This window comes from Poecilia reticulata, linkage group LG23 (assembly GCF_000633615.1).
Source record: "Poecilia reticulata strain Guanapo linkage group LG23, Guppy_female_1.0+MT, whole genome shotgun sequence".
NCBI lineage: Eukaryota > Metazoa > Chordata > Actinopteri > Cyprinodontiformes > Poeciliidae > Poecilia > Poecilia reticulata.
This window is the reverse complement of record NC_024353.1, coordinates 14,731,860-14,747,425: the sequence shown is the minus strand read 5'-3', so window position 1 is coordinate 14,747,425 and position 15,566 is coordinate 14,731,860. Positions and strand designations below refer to the sequence as shown.

General features: G+C 42.3%; 1 protein-coding gene across 16 annotated transcripts in view; it reads right to left on the bottom strand.

Annotated features, from left to right (window-relative positions):
- Nucleotides 1–15,566, bottom strand: part of nav3 (neuron navigator 3) — a 370,879-nt gene that overhangs the window by 29,471 nt on the left and 325,842 nt on the right. For 14 of the 16 annotated variants that reach the window (XM_008401340.2, XM_017302697.1, XM_008401338.2 and 11 more), the window contains 6 exons: nucleotides 9,900–10,023; nucleotides 8,139–8,448; nucleotides 6,429–7,173; nucleotides 4,849–5,274; nucleotides 4,233–4,274; nucleotides 651–808 (listed from right to left, as the gene is read on the bottom strand). In XM_008401340.2, coding sequence (XP_008399562.1) covers nucleotides 651–808; nucleotides 4,233–4,274; nucleotides 4,849–5,274; nucleotides 6,429–7,173; nucleotides 8,139–8,448; nucleotides 9,900–10,023 — 1,805 coding nt within the window. The remainder of the gene's footprint in view (nucleotides 1–650; nucleotides 809–4,232; nucleotides 4,275–4,848; nucleotides 5,275–6,428; nucleotides 7,174–8,138; nucleotides 8,449–9,899; nucleotides 10,024–15,566) is intronic. The other 2 variants (XM_017302698.1, XM_017302699.1) reach the window with 2 other exon arrangements.

Here is a 15,566-nt window from a genome sequence, read left to right as displayed (position 1 = left end):
TCCTAAGTCGACCAGATGGTTAAGATATAAGAAAAAGATGGATATGGTATGGTACTTTTTTTTACCTCTTTTGGTCACCCCATTCTTCTCTCTAACATCTGTTACAATTGGACACACATGGTGAGTTATGCAAATTAGGTAATGATTTTATTTATTGACCTGCACCCATTTTAAGGACAGCCTGTAGCTACTTTACTTGTTGTGGAGTTGGTGAAACTAGGACTGGCTGACAACTCTTGGATAAATTAGCATCAAATAATAATTTCTAAATCATATATGTGGTGGCCTTTAGGGGAACACAGTAAAAAAAGTGACAGATTGACAGACAATACAGGAAAAAAATTTTAAGCGCTGTGAGTATAACCACGAGCTGCTAACAATGAAAAAGTTTTAATGAGTCCTGACTGCATTTGATTATCTCTCGTTGGAAATATTAACTACTTAGAGACACCAAATCTTAACTGGATGATTTTAGATTAAACATGGACCTTTTTAAAATACAGTTTGAAATTCATGAAACATTGCAAAGAAACAAAATAAAGCATTTTTCATATTTTGCCTGCATTAGAATTAATAGTGAAAAACACAAATGAAATTGGGATTTTCATGGACTATAATGTAATAAAATAAGGAGATTTTTAAAGACTAACAGAGGTTGGAGTAGTGATATTTCCCAGTGTTGATGCAAGCCGCTCCGGGAGGAGAAAGCGGGGACTGGCTGCCCGTGTCCTGCAGGCCCCCGGTCGAATGCGACCTCAACCACTCCTTTCCTTCTTCGTGGGACGTCTGCCGAGACGACGGCGGGTACCTGAAAGCCACGAAACCACTATGAACTTCAGGCAGGAGGACATTTTCAGAAGTTTAAGCAGGTTTTTTCTGCAGCAGCAAAGCTACACAGCGAATGCACAAGAGCAGAGGGTAAATAAACATGCACCACTATGCAATCAGCAACATGCAAAAAAAAGAACAAATCTGAATATTTGAATCTTTCCTTCAGTCACCAGATGTGTATGACACTTTAAAAAAAACATTCATATGAATATGAATATGTGTGACCAAAGCTGCCTGTAGGATTCAAACAATCCTTCACTAACATTCATACTGAGTCATAACCATAACAAATAACTCAGGTGTCTTTATAGTATCAGACAGGCAATGGGTTGGGGTAAACTTGTCCCTTCGCTCAATAATATCCCCAACTTGTCGATGCACACTGCTACCATTTGCTACCAAATTACAGTTGCCCAATAATTGTCCTAATCCTCTACGCTACATGCTAATCTGACAGAGCATTTCTGGCTGAAAAAGTAATTATTTATCTTTAGTGTTACACACAGACCAAGTTAAAATTGCCAAAGATTTAGTTTGAAAACTGACTCAAGATCAAATTGTGACTTCAAGACCAAGGTTCAAATCCATGACACCAAACAGGAACTCCAAACTTCAGATTAGGACCAAACAGGAATTTAAAACTGAGCAAAGGATAAAACCGTGATGGAAACCAAATGGAGACTTTAAAACTGAACAAATCGGCAGAACAGGACTTCAAAAGTGAGGTAAGGACCATGTCAAGACTTAGACCAAGGTAAGGCTCACACCGTGATGTGGAATAGAAGCTTCAAAACTGAGTGAGGATGAACTGGAGATTTTAAATTCCAGGTTGGGGCCAAACCATAATACTGACCAGGGACCAGGACAGTCGCACTAACCTTAGTTTGAGTGTTTCAGTTGGGACTTCAAAGTCAGACAAGCACCAAATCATGGCTTTTTTACTTGAGTTAGATACTAAACCATGATTTTTGTGAAATCTTAATGCACAAAAATGACTAGGGTTGCAAAATATAAATGGCTACTCAGATTTGCATCAGTTGAGGTTCCTCAAAAATCACCACGGACAACGGTGCTACAAAGCGAAGTAGACTTTAAAATGGTTCGAAGTGTTGGGTTTAGTTTTTGGAGCATTGTATTGGCTGAACAGTTGCTACATCAGTTCATCCTTCAATCATTTAACGATTTACAGGAAAATGGACTGCAGTTGTCCATGCTTTTGCATGCTAATGAATGAAACGCACACACACACACACACACACACGCATACATACACACACAAACACTCTCTACCATTCAACTCTTCTCTCCCCATCTCCAGCTCAACAGAAAGCCTTCTTATCTCACACATGACAATCGGCCATATTTAATCCTCTGGGAATTATAATTGAGTTTGCACTCCTTCCTTCTTAACAGCATTACCAGGCTTGTCACATCTGACCCCGGCTTTCATCACTGCCCTATACATCCTTTTTATTTCAACCAGCAATGGGCGAATAACACTCTACTTGCTGGTGTGACGTTGGATTTTTCGTCGCTGACGTTATAACAGACCGAGGTATGAAAGATGTTTGACTTTCCCCCAACAAAATCGTCATCAACAGGACCTTTGTGCTTATTTCCTGAATATTAGTGTAGAAAGAAACCTGAGTTTCCATAGCCAGTAACCAAAAGCTGGGGTATAGCAGATCGTTCCTGAATTGTAAACAGCCGTGTGAGCTTAGAGGGAGGTTTTGCAAAAAGTCACCACTGTCCACACTGAGCAGCATTTCAAACAGGCAGAAAGAGTTACATGACAGCAGATTCATTCAAGCTTTAAAAGAGCAAATGCACCAAAGGCAGTCTATACAACCAAATAGTTTGAAACCAGGCCATTCATCTGCTCCGAAGGATTCCCTTAAAATATAGAGGCAAGTTTGAACAGCTACAAATCTGAGTTATTTCTTCGTTTCAGGCTAAATGAAAAAACAAAACAAAAAAAAAACTTGAATTTTCTCCCTTGGCTTAACGCTCTATCGGTCTGCTCTCAGAAATCCTACTGAAAACCTTTGGGGTGAACTGAAGGACAGAGTGCATAAAGGATCCAGGCTTGTTGACAAACTAGAGAGATTTTGCCATAAGAGGAAAGATGCAATTTCTCATTTCAACTGAGCGGTACAAAGCAGGTCTGTAAGCCATTTTGTGGTTCAGGAGAACGTTTTCACTGTCAGACTCTCATTAGCAGGTGGTGTTAAATGCAACATCTAACATTGTGACATACTAGTGCTATTACAAACATGACACATCAGTATCTGTATGCTCAATTCCAGCATCCTCCTCCATTTGTGAGTGCGAGTGGATGAATGTCACTCCAGCGTAAGGCGCTTTAAGTGTTCAAAATGATTGAAAATGTGCTACATTAGTTCAGTCCATTTACTGTAGTTAAAAAGTGAATACTGAAAACTGTCGTCAGAGATGATCTACCTTGATTTTCAATGGTTTTGTTTAGCCTAAATTTAAGTTCATTCCAAGCTCAACCTTAAATGACAAAATTACCCCAAAAACTGTGCTCTAGAGTGTTGGAACGGAGGCTTGAACTGATCATTGGACCTCTGAATCTGAAGCAGCAGATGTAGATCTTCCTTGCTGAATTGCTGAGGAGTGTATGAGGGTTTGGTTTCCAGACTACATGGGTTTTGTGGATCTGGAAAAGTTTACTTTCCCAAAGTTTTTTTGCAAGGGATGATGCAGGAGTACAGTGCAGAGTACCTGGACTCTGCCTGGGTTGCACATGTTCCCCAATCCTCGGACAGGAGCGTAAGGCATAATTATGGAGAGGATGGTTTCTAGTTTGGTAGGATCTCATCGTTCCTTTATTCAGGTCATCAACTCCAGTGGAGCAGCTGAATGTGAAGCGACTACCTCCTCTAAGCCTGACCTCAACCAGAAAAAGGTGGACTGACACCTATAGGTTGGGGGGTCTGTCCCTACCTTGGTGTATTGTTCAAAAGTGACAGCAGGATGTAATGGCAGATGGAAAGACGAGTTAGTGACGTGAATGGATTGGGCACCAAAGTCCTTACTTTTTAAAAAAAAAAAAACTGGATTGCTTTTCCTTCAGTAAATTGAAGGTTGGATTTTCTTTTTTTTTCAAAATCAAGTGACTGCAAAACTAAATAAAATAAATCTAAAGTACTGAGTTTTGACACACAGTCAGTAAGGGGCACAGTAAATGTTGAGGTGACTGTACATTTAACGTAAATGTGCTAAATCATGCAGTCCTCCATCTTTTTGAATCTTTACATCAATACCTATTGGAAATATCTGCTTAGGGCCGTGGTGTGAACAACATTTGAACATGCGCTGGTGATCCAGGCGAGTGCAAACAGACAACAGAGATAACTACGGATGCAGATGTGCTGTACCTCAGTCCCTTTTTGGGGAGCGTGTTTCTGTCAAGGGGCATGCTGTTGGAACAGAGGAATGGGCCAATCAGATGAACACTCAAATCATTTGTATTTCATGACACATGAAAAAGAAATCGAACGTTCACACAGAGACAGACAGAACGGAGAGAACATCAGGACATTATGCATCTACGTAGAGCTACAAAAACTGAAGACACAGACACCGTGTTTAAAGTTTGATTGTTTCATTTTTGAGACATTCAGCTGCACTAGTGAGGGCCTATAAAAGAGTGTCGAGAGACTACGTTCTGTGTTGTACTCCATGCACTGCGTGTGGACAAAACAATGGATACACTGATACAGACTTCTAATGAGCATGTCTGAAATGATCTGAATTTATAGTGACTTTTTTCTGCTGTGGTTTGGACTTGTGTTTTTGTTACTTTTGCAAAACCAGAGCAGAAAAATTTATTGCATACTGGATGAGTTCATGTATATCACTGGTATTACTCACTGTGATGCTATCTATCTTCTTATTCCTAGATCCTAAGGTAACAAGGCTACACTTTTTGTCTCAGTTGTCAAATGAAACAATGAATACGATTCGTCCCAATCGTATTCTCTTCTTACTCACCCCTCAGACAGGGTGGACTTGATACTGCCGGTTCGCGTAACCTTAGGCCCGTGATGGCCCAGCGGCATGTCAATGGACTCAGAGCTGGTGTGCAGACTGGTCATACTCTGGCAGCTCAGCGTGTCCTTGCTGCCGGCTGATGAGCTACAGGCAGGCCAGGGGCGAGCGTTGGAGGGCAGGGAGAGCCCAGAGGCTGGGCTGGAGGCCAGCGAGTCGGTACACAGGTCAGGGGTTTTACCGTACAGCGGGCTGCTGCCGCCGCTCAGGCCGCCGGCGCTGCCCAGGCTCCCCGTGCCAGAAGAAGGCGAGTCCAGGCTGGCCTGCCTGGCCAGTGTGCCGTGGGGGCTGCCCAGTATTGACGGGCACTTGCCAGAGTCGGGCGTGCCCGGAGAGCTGGCCTTGCTGCTGGCTTTGGTGCCAAACAATCTAGGGTGGGGGGAGGATGGGGTAGAGAGGTGGGTGCAGTCATTTAGAAGTGCTCAAATGGGCGATTGCAAGCTCCATACTGGAACAATACTGGACTTTTATAAAACTTAATACAGTTGAAAATTTACAAGTTAAACAGCCAAGTTAATTAGCGCTTCAGTATTTATTCGGAAAAATGACAAATCGGAGGCAAAGTTAGCAAAAGTTCTAAATAAAAATTTTGCTAATAGCACTTTAGCCGAAATGTGCCTACCACTGTGCACTACCTTGTGTTGATCTATGACATAAAAATGCACATTTTCGACAAAACATAAAAATGTTCATGGGGTGTGAATACTTATTTATGCAAGGCACTGTATATGTAACAACAAAGAAGCTTTATGGCATCTTCCCACAGACAAAACCCTTCCAAACACATTCTTGACCTGCTGCAACTGTAGCCATATTAACCATATGAAAACATCTGTTAGGATCTTCAATCCTGCTACCCTTCAGTCACAGCAATATTTACTAAAAAAAACACAAAGATAATTCTCTGTTGAGGAAAAAGAAGCTTGTAGACATGCAGATGGAGCCAGCTGGTATGGCAGGACTGTTTCCAAACACGCACTAAGCTACAGCTTGAAAACAAAGACTGGGTGTCAAGAAACATCCTGTTAACATGATCTCTGATCTAGACTTCTGAACAGGATTTGGTGGAATTTAATCAAAACTGAACAAAGCTTTAGCTGCAGTTGCTTATCATCGACACTAGGGGGCAGTCTGTGTAGCAACATCCCTTAGCGTACTGGTTTATATTTATTCTGTGCCCCCTGATAAAAATTGATAGAGATGTCAGAGGATGTTTAAACCATAGGGGAGCAGTCATGTTTCAGCTGTCCTCTTTTAGAGTCTTGGGAACAAGAAAAAAAATCTTAGCACCGCATTTATCACTCAAGAAAAACCACACTGAAGCTCAGGCTGATGTTCTGAATGAACCTGATGAACTCTGGAAGAGACTTGAGCCTGTTCCTGAACACCTACATACCATGAAAGCTTTTCAGAAATGCAATTAAAAGAAACTATGCGGTGAAATGGTTGATTCACGCAAAACCCAACAAGAAAACAAGGTACCAAGACAGATAAGAGCAGAAGGGAAGTATTCTGGGTCTGACCTGCGGAAGGTAGGCGAAGCGATGTCTGGGTATTTGGACCCTGGCTGCCTGAGACCTGACTGGCCCGCTGAGCTGGAGGTGGGGCTGGATTTGGGAGAGGTGGACAGCCCTGCTGCCGGGTCCTGGTCCGACACCCCGACTTTCTCTTTATCCGTCTGGTTGACGGTGATGGGACTGGAGCGGTCTGAGCCCATCTTTCCCTCTCTCCGTTTGGCACCTGCTTGTGTTGCTGCCCCGACCGCCGACTTGCTGCTAACATTCGATTCGATACTGCTGGAGCTGGAGCGGTGTCCGCAGCGCCCGGCCACTGCCGCTGCTGCCGCCGCCGCCCCGCTGGAGGATTTGGCAGGTCTGGGGAGGGAGCGGTACTGCAGGGTGACCTTGGAGCCGCTGCAGCTGAGGAGAATGCCGTCGTCCTGGGGTTGAGAGCCGTCCAGGCTGGTTTTACGGACGCCGCCGATGCTCGTGCCTTTGCCGAGGGCAGCCGACGATTTGGGGGCCTTGCCCAGTGTGGCTGAGCCACTGGTGAGGGCTGCACCACTTGAGGTAATTAGAGTGCCGGCAGGGCCAGGGATCTTCTTGTATCCAAAGGAACTGGTGGCAGGGGGGCGAGCAATTCCAGAGGGAGGCTTCTTGCCTTCATCCCCGCTACTTCTCCCAGCATCTGACGGTGAGCGCTGTATACCAGCAGAGCTTTTGGAGGGTACTTTGCCCTTTTCTGAGGCCTTGGCATCGTCTGTTTTACCTGAAAAACAGACAAAAGCTACAGATTTAGCATCCTGCCATCTTTTTATCAGATAGCATCCTGCAGTTAAATTGATACCTAGACACATGAATTTCAAAGGATTTTTATTGGAATTTTATGAGATTGATCAAGACAATAACCCTTCAAACTGTATACTACACTTGTCATCATTTTATAGCCGGTGGAAACCTAAACAACACTAAGAGACTATATTATGGCACATAGGGCCAATTTATACTACTATGAAGCAATTGTTTTACTTGTTTGACTAAGAAAATTAACTCCTAGAAATTGGGTCTCTGCTCTTTTCTGACCTTCAGGAAGTCAACACAACATGCCTCCTCTATTAACTCTTGAACAATGTTTTTACCAGCGTTGTATAATGAGCTCAGCTGTTTGCTAATTGATGCTGGCTAGTCTTGAGGAGCTGAGAGGAGGAGTCACAGGAAAAGGATGGTCTGTAAAGAGGAAACTTGGAAACTACAGATACGAGAAGGAGCTTCGTCCTTGAAGGAAGCGCTTTGCACAGCTGAGTGGTTGCTGTGGGAGATTAGATGATTTCTCAAACATGCATGAACTAATCAAGGCAACTCTCCAGGTATGTTTTTGATAAGAGAATAACATGACGTAAAGCTCTAAAATGTCAATTTTACATAATACTGCCCCTTTAAGACCAGTTTTGTAGAGTGTACAACCAATCACTCAACAGGTTCTTACACCTAAGCAGTAGATATCTGCAGTTCCTCCAGAGGTACCTTGAACCTCTTGGCTGCCTCTCTGATCAATGCTTTCCTGCTTAGTCTAAAGGTTCATGTACTACTCTGTAATCAAAGTTTTGATATAATGCTTTGAGTTTTGAGGTTGTAATTGTGAAAATGTTCAAGGAAGAAGGCAGCCAAACAATAATAAGGATTTATTTTACTATGCAGTGTTTATTTTAATGCAGTCAAAGTTGCCTCTCCCACCTGGTGTTTTGAGCGAAGCGGAGGCCCCCTTGGTCCTGGGTGGGGTAATCCCCACCTGGGCCGTCATGCCCCTCCTCCACGAGCCCGTCTGGGACATCTGGGCTAGCCCCACTGCCTTCTGACCCGTGTCCTCATACTGACCCTGGGTTTGGGGGGAACAGGTGGATGGGGAAGGCTTCCAGCGGGAAGGGCTGCCGTTGGGATCCATGCTCGCATCCAGCTCCTCCTCTACTTTTTTCAGGTCTTCGGCTCCAACCCAACTGCTGCTCACCTCCGGCTCGGCATGCTTGGACCTGCTTCCTTTCTGGGACTGTGGAGGTGTTGTTGGGATTAAAGAAAGCACTGATTAGTCGATGTTTCTATGAGATAACACAACTGGAAAAAGACATTCTCTCATCCGCACGTAGAAAGTGCCTATAAAAGTCGTCTATTCACTGGAGGATTTATTGAAATCAGCTTACAGCTTGGGAATACAAGCTAAATCATCTACCTGATTCTTTTTGAAATAACTACTAAGCACATTCAAACACACGTTGTGAGTCACTGGAAGGATGGGCGATTGCCCGCTCGAGCAGCGGGGTGTGTGTGTGTGAAGTCGCAGCTATCTTTGGAATCTCCGATGTACAGATCTCCAGTTTTGGGACGCTTACAAACGCTCCCACACAAACACACAGAACAGTGACAAGCAGCCCTACCTTAACAGATGGTCAGTCTCCCTAGCAACGCCAGAGTCTCTTAAGAGGACAGTCTGTTGAGTATTTCATGAGGAGCCAAGGATACTTGGCAGAATAAAGCAAAGGCCCCTCTGAGGAGAGCTGAATGCTGCTCTTACTGCTCCCATCGTCAGCTGTAATTTCAGAGCTGACGCTCTGGTTGGCCTTCGCTTCAGGCCAAATAAAGATGTTAGACGAGGCAGTTTTATTTTTTACATGAAAGCATGAGCATATGCAAAACCTCCTGAGCTTTATCAGGGTTTTTGGCTTTGGACAATTACATATTAAAAAGTCTGGTATGCATCTACAGTACATCCAGCCCTCTTTACTTTGACACCTATGAATAATATCCAGTGCATTGGAGCAAGAGTAAACCTACAAATTGAATTACTGTCTACTGAAACAGGATAAGTTTAGGTTGTCCCTACTGTGCTGTAACCACATGAGTTAGGGACCACACCCTACCGCAAACAGCTAACATCCACAAATACTTGAGATTTCCTCAAAAATGCTCATAAATGCTTATTTTGATAGTTCAACCACCAAATATACCTTAATATGCATGAAAACACACAACTGAAACCATCTTAGCACAACCACAGATGCTAATCTCCACTGTTGGGGGTGCAGCCAATTAACACCAAAAAAAATGAATGGTGCTTCAGGATTGGCTGCTTTACATGCTATTGTTTTGTCAAAAGCATATAAAGTAACATAGCACATAGGTATGCTAACTTCCCAAGACGCATTTTCTTTTTAATGTTTTTGATGTGATCTATGGAAAAATGAGAAAATAGGTACATTTTTGGCAAGAATAGAAAGAAAAGAATCCATGAATAGATGAACACGCATTGATCCATTACATTGAATCCCATTATTAAGTACACTGAAGTGAGTAACGTGATAAGATGTGAAACAGATCAATGGGTGGAAATGCTTCTGACAGGTAATGGAGCTCTATCTCTCTGTGCCCATCAGTGTCCTCCTTTCGAATTTCTTCCAGAAACACCGCCATGCTGTCGGTCAGAATCCACTGTGCGCGGCCCACCTGTGCTCCCTTGCTTTTGCGTGACGAGCTTGTGGCGGAGTACGCTGGCGTGTTCAGGTCGTCGGTGCTGAAGTTGTCCAAGGTGTCGCTGAGGCCGCTGCTCACCGAGCTGCTGTCGTCCCAACTGCAGCGGAAGAAAAAACCAAAAGGAGAAACAGATTGAGCGAGATTCAATATTCACTTTTTTCTCCACGAGCTGAACAGCTAAAATATCCGAGCCGCTTCACATATGAGTGAATTCTGCTTTATGAGCATCCAGGATCCAAAGCCATCTGCCTACATTGTAACTAAACTCTACTTTGAATGCAGTGAAGATTTGTAGATGAACGTCTCTCATCCACATAAAACAGCTGAGCTCTGTTTTTTTAGGGTTAAAACAGGCTGATTCATCGTTTGTGCTTGACTAAGCAGATTCATTTTATTGCTGTTATGTTTTATCTCATTTGGAAGGCAAACAAACAAAGGCTCTTAAATGAGGAGCAGATGGATCAAACAAGCGGATCATTACTGCACTACTTCATTTTTTGCCGTTAAAACTCACACAATATGGTTCTTTAAGCTCCAACCAGATTTTCTGCCATCGAATTCGGTAAACAAGTCCAGAGGAAAAGTTCACCGGGTTTTCTGGGCTTATTTTGTCCTCTCACTCACACATTTCTGCATACACAATGACACACGGAGCTGCTAAGACATGCAAAAAAAACAAAACAGAGTCTTTGTAGAGATGACTCGGTTTCCATGCCAACCTGTCAAGTCTCATCTGCATCTGGCTTTGCCTTTGTGCTCCTGCTTGTGATTGTAAAAGAACCCCCCCCACTCTTATGCCTGATAAATCTGATCTACCACTTGTAGCTTCTACAGCTAAAAAGGACCAAGAGTAAAAAAAACAAAGAGGAAATACCTGCGCTACAACACATGAGACCCCAGCTCAATATATCCGTTACCCTGGACAAGACAACAAGACGTTTAAGGCCCCATCGAGGACGTGCGGGGGTCAAACTGTTGACACGTGCTCACGTAGTTGCGTGACGTTCTTTTTCGTACACACCATTCAAAATGTAAGGGTGTTTTCACACATGATAGTCCAATGAACTCGGTTCAATTCAGGACCAAAACTGCAACATTTGTTACATTTCCACTCATGTTATGTCAAACCAACTCAACCTTGTTCCCTTCCTTGCCTGTGGTGGCGCTGCACCAAGAACCACTGAAGGAAACAACGGAAAAAGACAAGAACACGATTTCTTTCCTCAAAAAATGTAAATCAAAATGGAGTAGTGTCAGATTTTAGGGGCTGTGGGATTTCTCTTTTGTTGTTGGCAAAAGACTATGAGCCATTTCTTCCACTAATGCTAGATTTGTACGTTTGTTTTGCTTCTATTTACCCAGAATGCCCCGTGCCATAGTCTGCTTCCCTCTTTTCGGAGCAGTCTCCGGTCCACTTGGCGTTCACATGTGCATTTGAACCACAGGAGATTTCACTTCAACCAACCCGAGGCCTAAGTTTTTAGGTGGAACATAACTATAAAGACAGTTTCACACACTTCTGTGAATCCCTTCCCCCTGCAGTATGATGATGTGTGGTTTTCATGCTAAACACAGCGAACATGGCAGAGAGAAACGACTATTACGAGTTCACAAATTTGCCAATAAGAAAACAAATGAAGAGGATCTTAAAATAAATGACCAAGTAAAAATAATGTGCAAAATTTCTATTGTTTTAACAGCATGACACATGGTGAAACTGGGGAAATAAATGCTTTAACATAAGCATCAGGGACACACAAAGGTACATTTTGATGATATATGCACCTGCCACCTGCAGACACCTAGCAACCCAGATGTCCACTGGTGCAGTGCAAAATTGATTTCTTACCATCCAACAGGCAGCATTTATCTTCACAGCAATGATTTAACCAGGTATGAAGAAAAATAAAGAACCCTCCTCTAAAAAGCTTCATTTCCTTTTCATTACATCTGTACGGCGCCACATGAGCAGTTTCAGTTCTTTTATGTTACTTAGTCATTTCTCCCATCCAAACCTTTCCTTCTACAATTCTCCTTCAATTCAAAGCCATTATTGAATAAGAAGTTTGGCTTGCACAAAAAATGAATAATCAGTCAGTGTAAATTTGCAGCTTTTAAAGAGCTGTTCATCCTGCTAAAACATGCAGGTGTTAAAGTTTTCCAAGTGGGGTTCAACTTGCTCATATTAGAGTTCACTTTTTGCTGCCCTTTCTGAGTGTGCAGACAAAGAATAATCATTGAAATGACTTCCTTTAAACCATTTCTGCCTAAAACCGCAAGTCACTGTATGCAGACGACTGCTTCGATCATTTTAATGTTTGTCCGGTTTGCATCTGCCGTTGATCCTGTGTGGATATTTCTTTTCCTTGCAGCGATGTCACTTCTCCAATCCGACTTAAAGTTGCTTCCTCTGTCTGCTCTCAGGTGCTTACATCAGAAACCTCAGCGGTGGCAGGGGAGTGTGTGAGCACACTGCTGCATCCTCCGAGACACTCCCTAATGAGCGCGACAACAGCAGAGAGGCAGAGGCACTTTTAGCGCTCTAAACAAAAGAGACTTGGCTGTCCTCTGAAAGACAAGTCCTGTGCAGATGCACACAACGCTGCTCTGTACGCGTCACCAAATGTAGAACATGCATCGTTCCAGCCTCTCTTATGAAGGAACAAATTAACTTTTTAACATATAACCCCTCATTTCCTGTCTACTTGATGCAAATTGCTCTAGATGATTCCCATTTGCCACAGAAAAGGGGGAACGGTGAAAGAGCGCTGGCAGCATGGGCAGCCAGCGTCGAGGTCTGTCAGCGTGTTATGTGATGCAGAGGCAGATGGCTTGTGTAGGAGCTCAATGACTTCCAATTCCTATCTAAACATTAAAATATTCTCGCTGGCAGCTGCGAGCTAGCTCTTTTATCCAACCGCGGCCTCTCTAATGAAATGCTGAAATCTTCCGTCTAATGAGTCAGTCTGAAATGCAGAGCAGATGATTAGAGCAGCTTCTGTGTGATCTCTTGCTCAATTAACACACTAAGTTAAACTGAGTGGTATCTGCACACAGTGAAGAGCTCCCTTGGCTTATTTGATCAAGTTCTTTTTTTATTTTATTTTATTTATGTTGATACAAGAAATGGAGCAAGTGAATAAAGCCAAGGCCAGAGTTGTTCATGGAAGTGGAATTGGTTAACAGGTCAGTGAAGCTAGGGGTGGGATCTTGGGATCTTAAAAGTCAAGGTATAGTAAGCTTTTAGAAACAGTTTTAAATGTTATTTTTTATGTGTTACGATCCTCACTGTTTAAAATGTTTTAAACTAAGGCTGGAACGTGATGAGCGGCTACACAAGAAGATAGCTTAGCTAATTAAACAGCTAATGTTAGCATGTTATCCTTCAAATTTAGAAAAATCAAAAGTTAGCTGCTGTTAATTTGATATTTTCACTTTAGTCTGTGTATCCAAAACAACAAATATCATGGATAATATTATTGGAACTATGAATTTGCTATTTTAGTTTTTATTGCATGTGTGATCATGATGAACACTATGAAAATCTCATCCAAAATAGTACGAATTGAAAGTTAAGTAAGCGCCTCCCATTTTGGTTTCATGTCTATAGTACAAGAGTAAAATAAAACGCATATTAGTTTGTCACTTATTTTAACAAATTAAACTGGAAATAACCTTTACAAGAAAAGAGAAAATTAGACTTGAGTAAAAGGTGGTGCTTATTAAATGCTTTGTGACACATTTAACCATCTTTTAGATGCTTCCTGACTCTGCATGGTAGTTATAATATTCCTTCCATATATCCACATCTGACTCTCTGTGGTTTCTGGTGCTTTAAATCACCAGAAAACCTGAAAATGTTTTAACTTGCTAATTTGGAAACAGGTTGGTGGGTCTTCATGGTACTGCCTCCGAATATTATGTGTAATTCTTGCATTGTTTTGGTGTGGAGTGACACACAAAAGGATAAAACATGTGTACTGTGATGATCTGGGATACATTTACCAATACACAGCATCTATTTGTAGTGTTATGCAAGTAAATCTAGATGAGATTCTACGCTGATGATACTGTTGTATGATATGTGATGTAGTTGAGAACAGCATGAATAATGTCATAATAAGGAACTGCTAAACAGTTATACTGTTTTCTATCTTATAAGGATGTATTTTCTAAAACAATACTATAGACTTATATTAAAATAAACAGGGTGCACACAGTGTTCTGCTGCATCATGTCCAGGTACGTTATATTTCCACAGTCATTGTTTTTATCTTTGTCTTTTTATTTTGAAAGGATCAACTCACCTTATGGAGCGAGTTGACGAGGATGTAAGAAGGAGTTTTTAAAGCGCACACTGATCATCTGTTTATTACAGATGAGTCATTAGTAATAAACAAGGAGAAAAATCTCTAACTCTCCTGCTGCTTGTGCTTTGCATGTGTGAATTCTAAAAGGAAGATTTTCTCTGGATGCTGAGCAAGCTCAGATTTCTCTGGCTGAAGGCTCAGTAAAACAAACAAAAGGTGTCGCTCTATAAAAAGACCACCCTAACTGTAACAGTGTGAATATTTCATCAGGCTGCCTCCCAGGATCAGCAATGATTTCTGTTACAGAGACGGGGGCTAACCGAGCTCCTCCTCTGAGACCAACACGTCGTTACGTCATCTGAAAAGACGGCTCAAACAAACTCTGTAACCTTACGGATGAGGGAGGCAGGTCGGACATTTGTGTCATAACTTCCTAAATTAAGCATGAGTGCTGAATACTCAGGCGTAGATCATTCAGGATGGAGTTGGCTTCAGTTTTATATCATGAAGAAGGGAAATGTGTGAAAGCTGCTAAATGAGCCATTTTGTTAATGAGTTTCTTTTATAACTGCTGGATAAACCTGTGATGTCTTAACTGTGACCTCCTTGGTTACCTCGCTTCAAGTACCTTAAAAAAGATGCTTCTCTCATGTCAAATACTGTTTCAGAACATGTGCTAACTCAAATTATGTTTTATAGCAGGTGTTTACGAGACAAAAACAGCTCCCTGAGGGGAGACTTTTTTTCTTTTTTTCCTTGTTATTGCAATCTTTTGCTATTGATTTTAACCGGCTGCATCGCCGGTACTAACAGGCTGCTGTGGTTCTGCTCAGCCATGCAGGAATGAGCTCATACAATATTCAATGCACTCTTTCAACAGCTCTAAAAAAGAAATGATACCAGAGCGAGGAAGAGACGGTGTTTGAAACGGCCTGATTGTGAAGTGGTAAATGACTCCCTGCTGACAGGATCAATAAATGGCTGCTAGGGGGAAATGGCAAGAAACAGAATGAAACCGGGATGATTGGTAAAAACAGCACTCGTTCAAACTTTATTATGCAGATTGAAACCAAAATTGGTGTTACTAAAAGAGATATGAGTTTTTATTAATGAGTCAAATTTAACAAATGTATTCACTTTATCCATCCAACCAACCAATAAGCAACAGCCAACCAATAACCATCCACTGATCCAACCAAATTATGAGTCAATCAACCAATAAAGCCCCTCAATTACCATCCATCCATCCATCCATCCATCCATCCATCCATCCATCCATCCATCCATCCATCCATCCATCCATCCATCCATCCATCCATCCATCCATCCA